At 46.1% G+C, this 19,715-nt stretch overlaps 1 protein-coding gene across 1 annotated transcript in view; it reads right to left on the bottom strand.

Moving 5' to 3' along the window:
- Positions 1-19,715, bottom strand: part of LOC137434016 (uncharacterized) — a 155,711-nt gene that overhangs the window by 73,095 nt on the left and 62,901 nt on the right. Inside the window, exons 17-19 of the mRNA XM_078785840.1 lie at positions 16,670-16,690; positions 11,608-11,814; positions 11,292-11,474 (exon numbers count right to left, since the gene is read on the bottom strand). Coding sequence (XP_078641966.1) covers positions 11,292-11,474; positions 11,608-11,814; positions 16,670-16,690 — 411 coding nt within the window. The remainder of the gene's footprint in view (positions 1-11,291; positions 11,475-11,607; positions 11,815-16,669; positions 16,691-19,715) is intronic.

The following is a 19,715-nucleotide window of genomic DNA, read 5'->3' as shown; positions in this document are numbered from 1 at the left end:
GATTGGTGCAAGCTCAAGCCTTTTGAAGTGAACTGATCGTACTTGAAGTTTAAATGCATTTGAAACGTATGGCAAAGGAAGTCCGGGCGTCGCAGAGCCGTTTACTTCTTCACTCGCACAGATAGGGCACGGAAAGAGAGTATAGTGTACTGTTTATCGGAAGCAATTTGTTTGGTACTTTCCATCGATTAATTTCGTTCAACTTCATATTCGGAATCAGTACGTCCCAGAGAAACTTCGTAACGTTAATTTTTCAACTTCATCCGATTGACATGGGACCAACGGCATGTGACAGAGAGTGAAACATACATGCTACATTTATTTGACGACAATGACTTCCGACTTCCGGGTTCGGAATGCGGGACCAATGCCATTTGACAGGGAATTTAAAAAAATGCGACAGCGACATTCAATTGACGACAATGACTTCCGACTTGACTCCCCCCTCCCCCTCCTCCCCCTTCATCTCCCCCTCCCTTTTCCCCCTCTCCCCTCCCCCTCCCCTCCCACCCTCCCCAAATCCCCCCCTCTCCCCCCCCATCCCCCCCCCCCCCCCTCTTTGCCCCTCTCCTCCCCTCCCCCCCCGTTCCCATCACCTCCCATACCCCCTCCCCTCCCCTCCACCGCCCGGCAATGCCGGGTACTTCTGCTAGTGTATGTATGTGTATATATATATATATATATATATATATATATATATATATATATTGTTGAGGTTTTGAGATTGTACATATAACATCATTAAAGGTTAAAGGTTTGCCCCCCCATAGTTAGTCCACAAGCAACACGTAGGCCCATTAGAATTAGTTTTGTCATAGTATGTGTAAGAGTAGGCCATTTCCCTAGTAACATCTGCGTTGTGTAAAGAATTGAGCTTAGGTCCTTTTCATTTTGCGGCCAACCTCCATTTTCATCAATGGGCAAACTCGATTCCGCGCCCCATTTTGGCTGATCCCTCCGTGTGTGGTGCTTTGGCTGCCAGCAGCATTAGCTGCCCTTTGCTCGCTCAAACTAGTCGGGTAACCATGAGGTAGGCCTTAAAAGAGGGAGGAGCGCGAGGGTCGAGGTGTGGCCGCATCAAGCAGCGCGTCAGAAGGCGGTGACGGTAAGGGCAACAGCCAACCAGAGCTCGGTGGGCATAGCTTGATAGGGCGTGGCACGAAGCGTCTAGTAAGTTTGAGAGGGTTCGCTGGGCAAGGCTATATAAGCCAGCGCACAAAGCCCTTGAACAGGACTGGCCAGGAGAACTTCGTTGTACAACGAGGACTCGTGGGGAAAGGGCGTGCTGAGAGGACTGCAACGAATTGCGCTTTGTAAAAGGACTTGTCGGCACGAGAGTTGAGAGATGAGAAGGGATGTGCAGGTCTGAGTTGAGATGAGAAGGGAGAGGCACTTACGAAGAACTGTATGAGGACCGAGCGAACAGGTATTGAGAGAACTGATCCGGAGAATTCGTGTGAGAACTGCATTGGGAGCACCGGCGTGCACATGACAGTTTTGAGGCATTGATTGAGAAGCGCGTATTGAACTGTCCGTTTATTACGTACGCAGCCACGCGAGTGTAACCGCCAAAGTCAGCCCTACCGTTCGCCCTGTAATAATCCGGTGCGCGCCAAACGACACGTGGAGAGGTCCTGGCCGCTGCGTTCTTCTACTTCGCGGTGCGAGTTGGGGACCGGAGAGCGAGCTGCCTGGACACCATCCCTGGACCATCGACCTGTTCGTCTGCACCCCCCGTGTGAGTGTGTCTGAGTGTGACGGGCCCGTTGGTCCAGGGATAAGTTAAGACTGTTTAAGGCTGCACTGTGTATTCTTCTTCTTCTTATTGTACAAAGTGTAAATAAATTCTGTTATTCCTTTCTTCCAAATTCGACCGTTGGTCATTTCCTCCATTGGGTAAGCGTGGCACGATTACGAACCGCTTGGATCGGGTTTAGTCATTGCTAGTGATTGCTAGTGAATTACCGGACCGAACCGGTAATAGTGATTCGTCCTACGACCCTACTTTGCACTGTCCAGGAGTGACGTCATAGGTCCCGGGTCCCGTCGGCTAGTAAAAGACAAGGGGATGAATCCCCCCTTGGAAAGGGAAAAAGGCCGGCGCTGAGATCCGCAACAATATATATATAGACATATACTGTATGTGCGTGTGTGTGTGTGTGTGTGTGTGTGTGTGTGTGTGTGTGTGTGTGTGTGTGTGTGTGTGTGTGTGTATATATATGTATATATACATCAGTTCTCCACTGATGATATGAAGGTCGCATAGTGACTGATGTATATTTTTTTTATAGTGACTGATGTATTTTTTTTTATAGTGACTGATATATATTTTTTTATAGTGACTGATATATATTTTTTTATAGTGACTGATATATATTTTTTTATAGTGACTGATATATATATATATATATATATATATATATATATATATATATATACATATATATATATATATATATATATATATATATATATATATATATATACATATATATATACATATATATATATATATATATATATATATATACATATATATATATATATATATATATATATATATATATATATATATATATACATATATATATACATATATATATATATATATATATATATATATATATATATATATATATATATATAGTTACTGATCGCGGTTTAGATGTTACTTTGCCGAGCGAAGGCTCCGCGACCGAACAGTTACTCCCCGCTTAGAACCCGATTTCACCCAAACGTTGGCCGGATCGCACCGCAGCTAGTCAATAGGGAAAAGACAAAGGTGACACGGATGTGAAGAAGAAGAAGACAAAAAGGTTGGAAATACTACTGAATTTATTGACTATTTACACACATAAGCAAAAAGAAAGCAGTCACGTTTATTTACAAGCACATAAGACGCAGGTGACACAGGGAAAATACTAGCTTATACAGACTTAATTAACCCAGGACAGAACAAACAGAACAAACTCACGTACACAAGAAGGGTGGCAAGGCAGGAGGTGGATGGCTGGAGGGAGAGGGAGGTCCAAAGGGGTCCTGCAGCTCAACCGGCGCGTTTAGCAGCCGCCGTTCCTTTACTGTCCTGCTCCAAACCGCCGTTTAGGCCCCCAAGCTGCTGTTGTGGCTGCTGTGGACGTCGCGTGCTTTTCCAGGCCTTGTCCGACTCGTCTGGTCCAAACCCTCAACTCGTTCTTGGTCCACTCACTCTTTACCACCGACTCCTCACCGCAACCAACGCAACCAACTGACCACCGACTCCACTGACTGACTCCTCACGACTCTCTCCACGACCAACTCACTTGCTTCCTGTGTGCGCGCCTTTATAGCGCCTCCGGCGATTAAGCCGCCGGCCTTCAGGACACGCCCACCGGGGTGCTCACCTCGGCCCTGGTTGGTCGCGCGACCCTCTGGCTCCGCCCTTGATGACGACGGGCGGGCACGCCTTTCTTCTCCGACAAGAGCACAGGTTCAATGGTGGTTTTGGAGGGGAGGTAATATGGGCAATCGAGGCTCGGCAATGACGAAAGGGGATGTGAAGGAAATGGGGATTTTGGGGATGGGAATGAAAGGGGATCTATTCTCTTTCACTGGTGCAATGGAGTACTTCACTTAATGGGAGACACAGCCTTACCCTAAAACACAGAATAAGAGATAACTATCAACAGGGGTATTCTATTACTTGGCTGACGTGTATGCTTGTGGACTAATTATGGGATGCCCTTTCACCTTTACACAGCTCCGGAGGTAGGGGGGCGCAGAATAAACAATAATCATCACCAATTTACCACAATACAACACAATCAAAAAAATACAGGCCTCATGTCCGCAACACTGCACCCTCCTCCTCTTAGGCACGTCCCGGGCCTACAACTTTTATTTAGTGTGACACGTAGGTGTGGTTCCTTCTACTTTTAACCTGACCCTGAGTGCGACAGTTTTAAAACATAAATAAATGTGTCCCGCTGCTCCATTGCACCCTGCCTAACAGACTTATGCCCACAGTTAACCGAATCGCGGAATGGTCTTCAAACTATACACTGACGGTGGGGAGCATTATTTACACTTGACGCTACTTTTATTTACAAGACTAACCCAGGACCTGTGATTGTTCTTTCTGGGGGGGAGACAGTCTGCTCTGCATCGACGCACCATGAAAGCACCCAAAAACACACCAATACAAGCACCCTCAAGCACCAATCGGTGCAGTCACCATTGTTCATCAATAAAAATAAACCAACTACCCCTAACCCTGCAGGTGATCTCTTGCTCTTCGGCTCCCTCTGCTGGTTATTATTATTTGTTCTTCCAGATGTTGTCATTCTTTCATTATCTTACTGGCGGCCTATTTGCAATAAAGTGTGCCCAATGTGTCCTTTTTATTTTCTTTATTTATGGCCCACAGGGCCGACTAGTGTGGTTCACCTGTGGGGCATCGGTGCCCTGTGGCCAAGGTCCGCCAGCAAGATTTCGGGCCCTCATGGCCGGTTCCAGCAGAGGGGCCATGCCCCAACCCATGGGGTCCATAAGTGGTGCTCGGCCACAGACATGTGGTCCATAATGTGGTGCATCGATGCAGACAGCTGGTTCTGGGAATTTCGGGCGCACAATGGCCGACCCACGCACGCTCCCCTCGGCACCCAATGGCGCACAGGTCATGTGGGAGACAAAAGAGGGACAAGAGAAATGAGCGAGGGGTAAGGTCACAAGGGTACACGTCAATAAGGCAATGCAAGGTGAAATGCGTACGGAGAGCGAAATGAGAAAGCTCGTCCCTACCGTACGTCACCCCCCTGTCACCTACACTACCCTTGCCCTTACCCCATATGTACAAAATCTACACATTACCAATTCGTCGCTACTGTCACGTCTCCCCATATTTCCTCTATACCAAATTCGTCGCCCCAATCCCTCTACTTCAAAATTTGCCATCACCAAATTCATCATCAATCCTCATAAGGAGGCAGAGATGGAACAACAAAGCACAATGTCACACCCACGTCATGATGCGTCTCACAATCCAAACATTTGCATCAAAAATAATTAAACATGGCATGGTGTGGAGTACCTGTCACCTCAGGTGAGTGGATGCAGATGGTGCGAGGAGACTTCATCCTAACTACTTTCTAAATGACATTAACACACTTTACACTACCCGGGGTCTTTCCCTGCCAATCCATTGGCCACTTACACTATGGGTTCTAAAAACCAATTCCCATTGCCCAAACTGTGGTGCTTCTCAATTTGGGGTCTCACTCCCCCGATTCATCTCCCGGTGCCTCGCACAATTTCTGGGCTGCGACGTGTAGCTCTCCCAGCAGGTCTACCCACCTGCACACCTCCACCACTGCAGTTGCCACCCGAGCTGACCTAGCTCCTCACCCTAACCTAACTAACTGGGGAAGGCCCTCTCCTGGCTCTGTCACCCCTTGGTGCCCTCTGGCACTGGGCTACCCGGGTCCGTCCTCCGGATCCTCGGGCCCCATCCACAACAACTACCGGCTCCCAGAGCCCACCTGCGGCCTCACCTGGCCGACATCCTCACAGTGGTGGAGTGCCCAACCAACTACACACACTAACAGGCTACACGCCCAGCCATTTCCACAACACTAATGCACCCATCCAAAGACCATTCTTTCACCCGCACCACAGATGCCAATATCCAACCACAATTTACCTGTACCCTCTACCTAACACTTACACTACCTGCCCCGGGTATCCGTGATGGGGGTCCATCCTTCCCCCATTCACACCTTCGCACCATCCACTCCACTCCACAGTTTCCACCATACTCACTCCACGACCATCCATTCCAATACTCCATACCATTTATTCCATACACCTGTCCTCCATTCACCTGTCGTTGCACACCTGTGCAATCATACTTGGTGCCACCTGCACCCTCCTCCTCTTCCTGGACCATTTGGTCAACACAACACGCAATCACCACTACTCCCTCATACACTGCTCCACACACCTGTTCAGTTGCACACCTGTGCAATCACACCGGTTCAATCACACCTGTTCAATCTTCAAACACACGGCATCATCTCAGCTAACTACTCCCCTCTGAAACTTGCGCTTCCCAGTCGTCCCTTTAAACTATTGCGCTCCCACGTCATTATCATCCACGCTAATCTACCTGCGTCCCCACTACAGGTATCAGTCACTATCTAAACCTTAACGTTACCTAATGTCATCTTCGCTCGATCCCTATCAATATAACCTAACCCACCCGGGCTAGTTTTCACTGCCATACACCCCATAAACTATAGCTCCTTTGCCCCACACCGTCTGTGAGGGATGGTGGATTTGCCATCCCTCCACATCGGGGAGGTCCTACTATCAATTTGGCACACCAAATTCCAACCAATTCAAAAATTTTCCATTTACTGCCAATTCTACCCACCATTATCAAATTTTGCTTTTTTTTAAATTTCGGGGCCAAAACACTATCCTCATCACCCGTCTACTTATTACATCCTCTCGGTGCGCCAATTCACGTCTACAGCCCGGCTTCGTACAGCCGAGCAATGGATACGGGTTGTTTTGTGCCAGCGGCTGGATACGTCCCGCATTCGTGGCTGGGACGGGGGCTTACCCGGGCCGAGATCCCACGCACCACCTCGGCGTGGAGCCATCCAATGTCCCGATCTCGACCTGCCGGCACGTCTCAATAGAAAGTGGTCGCCATGACGACCCTTCCTATCGGGCTGCCCGCTCCGCCTAGTGGAGCCCGGACGCGGCCGTTCCAAGCGAGGCACAGCGTGGATCGCGCACGGCGGTTCTTTCGAAACCGCCGTGGTTCGGATCCCCGCTGGTCCTCGCGGCACGCGAAGCTGCCCGACGCGCACCGAGGGCCCGATTCGGCTATAAGTCGTTCTAACCTCTAACCCGGTTACCGTCGATGCCTCACCTGGATGCTTACAAGCATACGCTACCCCTTTCTTGCTCATACCTCCAGCTGTTCCCATGCTCCTCGTACCTTTCCTTACACACCCAGGTACACTCATTCCACTCACAGACTTGGTCACACACCTGACCACCGAACACCTTGGCACACATTCGTCGCTCGCACACCTCACCAACACACCTCTTCGCGCCCCCTCCTCGGTCACCTCCTCTGTGACAATCACAGGTGTGCTCTCACTCGCACACCCCACCACGTGCCTCACTACCAATTCCAGCGTGCATTCCCACTCACGCTCTACCATTCCAGGTGTGCATCCTTCCATTCCAGGTGTACATCCTCGCTCACCTGTCACAACCAACTCACGCTCCGTGTCACTCTCACTACTTTCACCACCACTCTTGACAACGCGCTCACCCTTACTCCCGACAGCGCACTCTTTCCTCATGCACCTGTCCGTTACACACCTTTCTCGCGCACACTCTCCCGTTACACCCTCTGTAACACTCACCACAGGCGTGCATTCTCCTTCACTCTTGACAGCGCACTCTTTCCCCGTGCACCTGTCCGTTACACACCTTTCTCGCGCATCCTCTTGCGCACACTCTTTCGTTACTTCCTCCGTAACACTTACCACACCGCGCTTCCATGTACCCCCTCGCACACGCGCTTCGACCAACTCACTCTTGACGGCACACTCACTCCTCGGCGTGCACTTTTTCCTCACACACCCCATGGTCGGACATTCTCGCACACCTCTTTTTTCGCACACCAGACCTGTCGCACACTTCACCAACGGCCTTTCACGAACACCCGGATCCAAACCAATCCCCAAGCCGACTGAAGCTTTCCTCACATCATATACATTGCCACTCACCTCCGTACCTCGTCGTCGCACCTCCTTTGCCACCTGCAAACTCTTTATTCGGTTAGTGAGCATCACATCATGAGTTGAGCACCGACCTTGCACATATTCCATCACCTCCTCCTGGATTTCTCTTTTAGTTTCTGTCCGTCCCTTCTTAATTTCACTCACCTCTTCTTCCACTTCCTCTAATTTTTGTTTAACCTCTTTTATTTCTCGGTGCGTCTCCTCAAGTTCGTCCTCTAAGGCTACCGTGACCGTCTCTATGTGCATCCTCACCTCTCGGTCCTTCGTCTCCATTATCTCTGTCACCTCGTCCACCCTCATTGTCAGTTCCTCACGCACCATCTGACATTGCCTCTGTGTCGCTATCAAGTCATTTTTAATTTCTTTTTGTGTCGCCTTTAACCCTCCGAGTACTGCAGTGTTCCTTTGAACCTGCTCCACTAACTTCGTTTGTCCCTCTGTCAGCTGTTCTACTCCCTTCGTCAGATCCTCTATGCCCCCCTGTAACCTAGCCGTATTATTCCTCACTTCTTTCTCCATACGCTTCTCACCTCGCTTTACCTCCTCGCGTAGCCCTGCGACCTCCTCACCCACACCTCGTCGTATCTCCTCCTTCATCTCCTCCCTTTCTTTTGTAGATGCCGCCCTCATCTGTCCCAATTCATCCCTCTGAGCATCCAGTTTGGTTTCTACCCCGATTTTTACCTCCTCTATCTGCTCTCCCATTTGTTTAATTTCTCTGGCGGATTGCTCCCCTATCTCCCGCAATTTGCCTTCCATTCTGTTTTCTAACCCCTCTAACCCCTTCTTTACCTCTTTTATCCCATTGTCTAACGCCTCACCGGTACCCCTCACTTCGTCCCTCATTACCCACAATTGCTCACCCTGAGCATCCATCCGGTTCCCCATTACCCCCATTTGGCCCTCCAATCGCTCACCCTGAGCATCCATCCGGTTCCCCATTACCCCCATTTGGCCCCCCATCCTATCCATTTATGCATTCAGTTGGGTCAAGAATAATCTGAGGTCAAACCCGGTTTGCCCAGCATCCCCAGCCGCCACCGCGGGCTCGCCCTCCACTGCGCCGATATTTTGGGACGCTTCAACCACGTGCGCAGGCACGCCATTTTGTGCACCTGATACTCCCTCAACCGCCTCCTCATTGCTCCCCTCCATTTGATCCTGGGTTACCCCTAACCCCTCCTCTAGCTCACCCACCGGCATCCGATCGCCTTGACCAGCCATGGCGCGATTTCAAAATTCGGGTTTTTGTAAAACAAAACAAATTTCGGCTGCTCCAAATTTTGACCAAATTTTTTTTTTTTTTTTGATGTTTTAAAAATTTGGTTCGGGCCCCGAATCTCACTCCCAGACACCAATTGTTACTTAATAACACAATTGGTGTTCCAAAATTTGGGCCTAACAAATTTAGTCCCAGGTCCGAATCCAACTCATGACAACCAATTGTTACTGATCGCGGTTTAGATGTTACTTTGCCGAGCGAAGGCTCCGCGACCGAACAGTTACTCCCCGCTTAGAACCCGATTTCACCCAAACGTTGGCCGGATCGCACCGCAGCTAGTCAATAGGGAAAAGACAAAGGCGACACGGATGTGAAGAAGAAGAAGATAAAAAGGTTGGAAATACTACTGAATTTATTGACTATTTACACACATAAGCAAAAAGAAAGCAGTCACGTTTATTTACAAGCACATAAGACGCAGGTGACACAGGGAAAATACTAGCTTATACAGACTTAATTAACCCAGGACAGAACAAACAGAACAAACTCACGTACACAAGAAGGGTGGAAAGGCAGGAGGTGGATGGCTGGAGGGAGAGGGAGGTCCAAAGGGGTCCTGCAGCTCAACCGGCGCGTTTAGCAGCCGCCGTTCCTTTACGGTCCTGCTCCAAACCGCCGTTCAGGCCCCCAAGCTGCTGTTGTGGCTGCTGTGGACGTCGCGTGCTTTTCCAGGCCTTGTCCGACTCGTCTGGTCCAAACCCTCAACTCGTTCTTGGTCCACTCACTCTTTACCACCGACTCCTCACCGCAACCAACGCAACCAACTGACCACCGACTCCACTGACTGACTCCTCACGACTCTCTCCACGACCAACTCACTTGCTTCCTGCGTGCGCGCCTTTATAGCGCCTCCGGCCTTCAGGACACGCCCACCGGGGTGCTCACCTCGGCCCTGGTTGGTCGCGCGACCCTCTGGCTCCGCCCTTGATGACGACGGGCGGGCACGCCTTTCTTCTCCGACAAGAGCACAGGTTCAATGGTGGTTTTGGAGGGGAGGTAATATGGGCAATCGAGGCTCGGCAATGACGAAAGGGGATGTGAAGGAAATGGGGATTTTGGGGATGGGAATGAAAGGGGATCTATTCTCTTTCACTGGTGCAATGGAGTACTTCACTTAATGGGAGACACAGCCTTACCCTAAAACACAGAATAAGAGATAACTATCAACAGGGGTATTCTATTACTTGGCTGACGTGTATGCTTGTGGACTAATTAATGGGATGCCCTTTCACCTTTACACAGCTCCAGAGGTAGGGGGGCGCAGAATAAACAATAATCATCACCAATTTACCACAATACAACACAATCAAAAAAATACAGGCCTCATGTCCGCAACAATATATATATATATATATATATATATATATATCAGTCACTATGCGACCTTCATATCATCAGTGGAGAACCGCCAGCAAGGTGACCCATACAGCTGCTGCTGCACCTAGATGACGATTTATAATCCGTAATGACGCACTGCGAGATGGTTCCTCTGGAGCTTTGCAGGCACTGCGGACATGCATGGCGATGACGTCATGTTGTCCGCTCATTAGGTTGGAGAACCAGATTACAGATACCATTATATATATATATATATATATATATATATATATATATATATATATACACATATACACATACAAACACAGACATATACACACATATATGCATCGTACATGAACGACAACATAAGTTGTTTTCATCGTTTTTGGCCCTATCACTTAACGGTGAAGAATCACTAGGAAATGAAAAATTTTTATTGTATCCAGATCCATATATTCACCAAAATCGAATCGATTCGTCCTTGTAACACACACAACCTGTCCACCAAGTTTCATCTGAATCCATCCATAACTTGGAGATATGGTGCTGTACCTATATCAGTTTTAGCCCTATCTTTCAATAGTGAAGAATCACTTAAAAATTCTTTCATCTGAATCGGGATTTGAACCTTCACCAAAATTGAATTAATAATTCTTCGTTGTCACACACCCAACATATCCACCAACTTTCGTCCAAATTCATCCACAACTTTTTGAGATATCCTGTTCACAAACAGACAGACAGGGGTGAAGGCATAACCTCCATCCACCTTCGTTGGCGGAGGTAATGAAATGACATGACTGAACTTGGCGGAGCAGTCGTCAACTCTCCACCTCCCCAAAATAATTCTGCTTAAAAAGTAAAAGGTACACTTTTGCCAATCCCACCTCCCGAGATTGCAGTTCCATTTCTGCTCGAGTTTGACGAAGCAGCTGATCAAGCTGATCATCTTGTTCACCCTGACTTGGCTCCTGTGGTAACAGCTGCTGTTTTTGTTTATCCAGCCTAGCCTGAAGTCCAGTGATCTGCAGCAGATTCTCACACTGCTGCTCTTCCAAACTCTCCTTGTCCTAAGAGAAACCATTGAATGTATCAGGCATTAATGCTAAAAAATCTTTTCTGTTGATAAAGATTTTAAAAAATGAAAACAATAAACAGGCAGTGGCTAAACGAAAGTTCTTGAACAGATATACAAATACCGACCTGTTGAAGGTCCTCAATGGCCCTGTGTTGTCTATTGAAGTCCTGTTGGAGCTGCTGCTGTACCTGCCTGCTTTTTGTATATTCCTGCTGGAGTTGTAAAAACTCATCCTGGAGTGCATACAATGCTTCTTCAGCGAGAAGCTTTCCTTGCACCAGCTCCCGCCAGCGCTCAGCTCCATTCTTCAGTTGTTCCTCCAGCTCTGTCAGCTTCAGTACATCAAATAAATTAACTGTGCAATATGCAGATCACTATAACTGGCAATGCTCCAAAACAAACATTGTCCATTCAATAGAGTACAATCAACTGTGATAAGAAAACCCCACTTCTACTGCTTAAACCAGTAGAAATAAGTTAGTCTTGGGTTGCCCTTTTCAGCAGGGGTCCTCAAATATTAAAAACCAAAAATCCCTAGCACCTCATGGGTCACACAACCAAAAACATTTTAAACAGGAAGGAGCAATCACAGATTGCAGACCCTTGTCAGGATGTGTTTTCAGTGGGTTTTTAAGGCTATAAAAAAATAAAAAAATAACCACCTTTAGAGGCCATTTTTCCCCGCAAAGCGGGGGTTGGCCTTTTTTCGGGAACCGTGGTTGTTGTTGTTTTTCGGTCCCCTATTTGAAGCAATGTTTTACGGCCGGATGCCCTTCCTGACGCCAACCCTTTTTGCCGCCTTTAACGACAAACAGGGAATTACCAGTGAACTGGTACTCAATTAGCCGACCTCGGAAGGATGACAGGCTGAGTCAACCCCCTGGCGTTAATTCAGCGATCGACAGGGATTCGAACCCAGGATCCTTGGATCCTAAGCCGGCACCCTAGCTGCTAGCCCAACACCAGGGATTGCTAGCCGGCACCCTAGCTGTGTTAAAACAAATATGGTGGTCGAACCACATGACCGATGACGTCATTATTATTATTATTTTCTCAAACAATTTATCCCTAGATGACACTCAAGAAATTTCAGCTTGGTCGGATGAAGTTTTGTACTTGTCGAATTATGACGTCATAAAGGAGGCACCTATGACATCATCATTAACATTTTATACCCCATGGAGAGTTCTTTACAATGAGCCATGTCTCAATTTTGTCTATGCAGCACTTTCGGAGATATAGAGGTGCAAAGTTTTTTGTTTTTTTCCAAGATGGGCACCCATGCCATTTGACCTATGACGTCATCATTATAATGTAAAAATTATAGAGGAGGAGCACCTATGGTGAAAATTTCCTGTCAATCAGACCAAGGGTTGCAGAGAAAATCATATTTATTCTGTGCAGACAAACAAAAAAGAAATATGTCGTGCATAGCACGATACTTGCGAAATCCCTAAAATAAGTTGTTGGATTATGATGAGTTCAAAAATAGTTGGTGGTTGAATTCAGTGTCCAGATATGAAAATCCTCTTAAAATTTTCAAGTCAATTGGATGAAAATTGAGGATTTTAGAAATTTGGCCTATGTTGACCTTTTGGCCTATGTTGACCTCAAAAATAGTTGGGGGTTTAATTCAGTGACCAGATTTGCAAATTCTCTTCAAATTTCAAGTCAATTGGATGAAAATTGAGGATTTTAGAAATTTGGCCTATGTTGACCTTTTTTTTGGACTGGGTTGTTTGATCCTTCGATCAATGCAAGGTAAGATAAAGTGTTGAATAAAGCCTGACGTAACCCAACGGCTTCCCTTTCATGGACTTCTACCACTTGGATGGGGGGGGGAGGGGGAGGAGGGGGTGCCACTGCTATCTCCAGATCAACTGTTGCTTGTCTATTACCACCAGAAAGATAGTCCTGAGTTTTCAGATGTCGAAAGGTGACAGGCAGAGTCGATGGCAACCATCTTGGTAACTCGACTTGTGTACGCGATATTTCAAAAACCGTTCAGTATTTAGCTTTCATATTACACAGCTATATTCCTCATATCACCCAAAAGGCAGGGAAGCGAGAGTGCCAGCTCCTTGTTCCTACTTGCTTTATTAATACCATATTTGCTTGTTTTAGTGATCCAAGGCTCAAGGTGGAACTTGTACTTACAGCACATGTCGGACAAAGATATAAAGAGGCACAAGTGTATTTTCATGTGAATTGCAAAGATACCAATAGCCAATGGTAAAATCAGCAAAGCATAAAGTGATTTGAACAGGGAATCACAGCTTTATGAACCATCGATTCAGCTGGGAACTAGAACGGCACTCTTCGATGTCGCGACGTCGACCAATATGCCTACGTCCATATTATTATATCATTATACATAATTGTACCAAGTTTGGTTTAAATCTCTTCAGCTGTTCTTAAGTATCACATTCTTACCAGCCATGACCTCTGACCTTTGATGCCAAAACCAAAGCAGTTCATCTTTTCATCATAATATATACTTGTACCTTACCTTGTTTGATGAGAATCCCATCGCTGGTTCACAAGTTAGCTCAGTAACAGAATTTTTACACAACGGTACCTCTGACCTTTGACCTCTTTGACCCCATAATGTAATTATGCATTTGTCTTTTCATCATTATGCATACTTGTACCAATTTTGACTTGCTTCCGTTCAGCCATTATTGTTATCGCGGTAACAAAAACCTATTACAGAAACTGACCTTTGACCTTTGATCTCTTGATGCAGAAATCTAATCAGTTCATCTTTGCATCATCTATATACTAAAGTAGCGGCAGTTTTGTGTCCGTCCGTCACGCTACATAATTACGTCGATGATGTCATTACGGCGTACGACGGCTAACTCCACCGACCGACATTTTAATTTATATGCCGTACAGACCGAACATGTCGTCGAAGCGGTCAAACCTGTCATGTGTTTTTGCACACTGACGGCTGTACGTTGCAGCGACTAGAGTAGGAGACCCACTCGATCTGCGCATCCTTTGCCATCCAGAGTGAATTCCAGATAAGGAGAGGAACTGCACATGCTGCAGACCGACTAACCCGGAACGTTGTTTATAACGAGATCATATAAACTCGGGAGCAGATCGAGAGTGAAGGGTTTATCGAGATGGGTGTATCGAGAGTGAAGGGTTTATCGAGATGGGTGTACCGAGAGTGGAGGGTTAATAGCTCACAAGAAAATGTTGCTTTGAACTTTTTTTAATGGACTAAAAAAAATTAAAAAAAACAAAAAAAAAACATTAAATGGACTAAAATACTTTTTAATGCACCTTTTATAGTTCACTAATATATACATTACAACAAATGTAGGCTATATGTAAAAATAGAATTACCAGGGTTCTATTTCTAGGCTTAAAAAAAAAATAGGACCTCATTCCTCCACCTTCCCTCTCCATTGACCTGAAATAAAACGTTTTTTTTTGTTTGTTTACTGATTATTACTATTGTTCACCATCACAAAGCATAAATGATGCCAATGGAAAAAATAGGCAATTCGCCTAGAATGCCAATTAGCAAAATTTGGTTTAGTGAGATGTATTAAACAATACATATGTTTCCTGATTGTCGCTTTCATTTACCATCATTGACACTTTCATTTTGCAATTTATCATTTGTTTTCCCTTCAACGTCTGATCTCTGGGAATATAAACCAATTTCATAACATTATTTTTGCCAATAAGTGTGCGGATGACTAAAATCAACACTGGGTTGTTAGCAGTAAACATAAACTTCCGGAATCAAATCCATAAACCATGTCTTGCCAAATATCCTTCTGTTGGTACAACCTGGGCTAGTGTTACCAACAAACTCTGCTGAGTGCAAGAGAGGCTTCTCCATAATAATGACGATCACCCAATCCGACTGGAGAGCCAACTTGAGTGAGTACAGCCACACCTTTCATGTTCATAAACATCAACTGTAAGCGATCTGTTTCAGCTAAACAATCCTGGCAAAGCGATCTAACTATGGTGGGGGGTGGAGGTAAATAAAGCAGAAAGACATTTACTAAACCGTAAGGCCCGTTAGATCTTCAGAAGGTTGCAGAGAATCTCAGTGATTATTTTCATCACATTCTTTGGATTCCCATTCCGAATAAACATCGACACATTTTCCATCGTTGATTTGATGACAAAGTAACTGAAGATTGACATTTGGCATGTTTAGTGATCAACATTTGAATCTGGTGATTAAAACTGGATACACAACAAAAACTGCACACAGCCTAGTTTTGAGAAATGCTTTATGGCTTATTTGGTAAGTAAAGGTTGGTGGTGCGTGTAAAATGTTTTTTATTTATTTACTTGGGTGCACTCTGTGCAAACAAGGTTTTAAAAATTGCATTCGACCCCCGAAATCGAATTAAAGATCCACGCATGGCAAAACTAGATTCATACAATGCAAGTTTTAAAAATAGGGTCCCAAAACAACCCAGTTCATGGAGTGACTAATGGAGGAAAACAAATACTTGGCACACTTTAAACTGCTAAGACCCCATTAAGGCCCTTTTAGACCTTTTAAGACCCCTTAGAATCCTGAAACCTTCACATATTTTAGAGTTTAGACATTTTAAACCCATGACACACTTTAGACCCAAACTACTATTGGAAAATACCTGTTAGATATTTAGACCACTTAGACCATTAGACCTCCCAAGACCCTTACAGCCATATACAGTCGACCTGTAGACCCATTAGACACCATTATACGTCCACTACACAAACATTTATGGAGTCGATTTGCAATACACAGACTATACCTTTTTCAGCAAGTAATGCGCAAACTCCACCCACACGGAGGGTGGGCAATCAGCTGGGTTGAACAGAATTTGCATATTGGATCACTGAATTGGTTCACCATTCATAATGTAAAGGCATATTGTTTATTTGGATTTTGCAAGTATTGTGCTATATACGACATCTTTCTTGTTTGTTTATCTGCACATAATGTGCCAATGTAGACCACAATTTTCACACGTCTTTTTTCAACCGAGCACCGCTATAAAGTATTACATCTGTAAAATACGTACTATAAAACCACAAACATCACAAAACAAGTCCTGGTGGGGGTCTGCAATCTTTGATTGCTCTGTCGAGTGTTATAACTGATTTTTGGATATAAATAAGGAGAAGAAAGGTAAGTAAGAGAGGTAGGATTGTACTCACTTGTGTTTCTGACACAGCATTCTAAAATAGAGAAAAAGAAAAAGTTTTTTTTTAAATCACAAAACATAACAGACACAACCAATAAACAGTCACATGTTTTGGGATACTTTTCTGCTCTATAAAGCTGCATATGTTGTGGACATATGTTGTGTGCAGGAGACGAGACGGAAGGGAAGTGGTGTGAGAATGGTGAAGGGTAGGCAGGGACAGAAATACAAGTTTGTGTGGCAACGGTGCCCAGAAGGCGTGAATGGTGTTGGTTTCTTGTTTTCTGAGGAGTTTGTAGACAGTGTGGTGAGTGTGACCAGTGTGAGTGAAAGGTTGATGATGGTGAGAATGATGATTGGAAAGCTCTTGGTGAACGTCATCTCGGGATATGCTCCGCAGGTCGGTCGGAGCGATGAAGAGAAGGCCAAGTTCTGGTGTGTGATCGAGAAGCTGATGGAAAACGCAAAAGATGAGGAAGTTGTTGTGGTAGGAGAAGACCTAAACGGTCTCCGAGACGTGATGAAAGTGATTCCTGGGGGGGGGGGGGGGGGGGGGGAGGCTGTTTCACAGCACCACTTGGTTGTCTGCGGCATAAGGGTGAAAGGTGCGAGGAGAGCTCGGCGGGTGAAGTACCAACCAAGAATGAAGGTGTGGAGGTTGAAAGACGTGACAGTAAGGGAGGCATTAAAAGAGAGGCTGAGTATGGTGGAGGATGATGTGGTTGAGCTTGAAAGTGGTTGGATGTCAATGAAAGATAGTCTGTTGGGAGCCGTTGGTGAGGTATGTGGATGGACAAAAGGACCACCAAGGCACTCGGAAACATGGTGGTGGGATGATGAAGTTGGAAAGAGGATCGACGAGAAGAGGAAGAAGTTCAAGGAGTGGCAGAAGGCAAAGGGTACGGGGGCAGAAGAGGCAGAGCATGAAAGTTATAAGGCAGCCAAGAAGGCTGCAAAGAAAGAGGTAGCAAAGGCGCAGGAGGCATGTAGGAAAATGTTTGGAGAATGCTTGGATTCGGAAGATGGTCAGAAAGTGGTATGCAGGATTGCAAATCAGATAGCGAAAGAGAGGTGTGATGTGATGGGGGTGAGTTGCTTGAAGGATGAAGTGGGACAAATTGTTGTGGACCCAGATGGAATTAAAGGAAGATGGAAGAGATAAATGGAAATGCTGTTGAATGCAGAGAATGAATGGGACGGCAACATCGAGAGTAACCCAGTTTTAGGACCGGCAGAGAAGATAACGAAGAAGGAAGTCGAGGAAGCGATAAAAGCATTGAAGAGTAGAAAAGCGGGAGGGCCGACGGGAGTTGTGGGAGATACGTTGAAGGCAGCGGGAAGTTGGAGTGTGAAGAGAATGACAGAGATCTGTAATCTGGTGGTGAAAGAATGCCGCATTCCAGTGGATTGGGAACCGAGTACCTTCGTCCCTCGATGCAAGGGGAAAGGTGACCCTCTGGAGTGTAACTCGTACCGAGCGATAACGTTATTGGAGCATGGAATGAAGGTATTGGAAAGGGCGTTGGAGAGGAGGATAAGGAAGAAAGTGAAGATCGACAAAATGCAGTTTGGATTTATGCCAGGAAGAAGAACAAGACGCGCTTTTTATTGTAAGGCAGATGCAGGAAAAGTACATGGAGAAGAGGAAGAAGTTGTTTCTTGGGTTTGTTGATCTGGAGAAAGCATTTGATAGAGTTCCACGCAAAGTAGTGACATGGGCATTGAGGAAGTTAGGAGTGGAGGAATGGTTGATCAGAGTCGTGATGGCAATGTTCGAGAGAGCGTGCACAGCTTTAAGGACGAAGGACGGGAACAGTGGCGAGTTTGAGGTGAAGGTGGGAGTGCATCAGGGGTCGGTACTAAGTCCACTACTATTTGTAGCTGTGATGGAGGTGCTGGCTCGGAATGTAAAGGAGGGTTTACCGTGGGAGTTATTGTATGCAGATGATCTGGTGTTGATTGGGGAGAGTATCGATGGACTGAAGGAGAAGATGAACAAGTGGAAGGAATGTATGGAGGCAAAAGGTCTGAAGGTGAATATCGAAAAGACGAAGGTGATGGCAAGTGGTAAAGCATGTGGTGAGGTGGAAAGAACTGGGAAGTGGCTGTGTGTCGGAGTGACGTGCAGGAAGGGTGTCGGAGTGAACTCCATTCAATGTACAATGTGCGCTGAGTGGGTTCATCAAAAATGTAGTGGCCTGAGAGGGTCATTAACCAATAACCAGTGTGGCATCTACATTCAAGTGTAAGGTGTGCACAGAGGGAACTGCAGATGGAGGAAATGTTGAGTTGGATCATGGAGACGGCGCGAAGCTGGAAGGTGTGAAAACATTCTGCTACCTCGGAGACATGCTGAATGGAGAAGGTGGATCAGACTTGTCGCCGGTTGCTTGAGTGAGATGTACATGGAAGAAGTTTCGGGAACTGAGTGGCATGCTGACAAGGAGGGGAGTGTCGTTGAAGCAGCGTTGGGAGCTGTTGTCAAATATTCTGAAGGGAAAGGTGTATGCTGCATGTGTGAGAAGTGTTATGATTTATGGGAGTGAGACGTGGGTAATGAACGTAGAGCAGCAACGAAGGCTGGAAAGGGTTGAAATGTGAATGGTTCGGTGGATGTGTGGAGTATCGTTGAGAGAGAGGAAGACAAATGATGAATTGTGAAAGATGATGGGAATAGAGCCTGTGATTGATGGTGTGAAGAGAAACAGGTTGAGATGGTTTGGTCATGTGTTGACGAAGGATGAAAGTGACTGGTTGGGAAGAGTGATGGAAATGAATGTAGAAGGATGTAGCGGACGGGGAAGATCAAGAAAGACTTGGCGAAAGGTGGTGGAAGAAGAAATGCGGGCAAGGGGGTTAACAAGGGGAGATGTAGAAAATAGGGCAAAATGGAGACAATTGTCATGGGGCCCGCGAGGCTTACCCCTGCTTTAGCATGGAAAATGGTCTTAAAATGCCTGTTGTTGTTGTTGTAAAAGCTAAACCTGTAATTTCAATTCATGACTTGCAGTGACATCACATCATTGGTAGTGATGTGAAGGAGTGCTACGGAAGGTCAG

The sequence above is a fragment of the Myxine glutinosa genome, chromosome 10, assembly GCF_964187855.1.
Source record: "Myxine glutinosa chromosome 10, kmMyxGlut1.1, whole genome shotgun sequence".
Classification (NCBI taxonomy): Eukaryota; Metazoa; Chordata; class Myxini; order Myxiniformes; family Myxinidae; genus Myxine; species Myxine glutinosa.
Note: the sequence above shows the minus strand (reverse complement) of the source record. Positions and strands in the feature narration are given on the sequence as shown.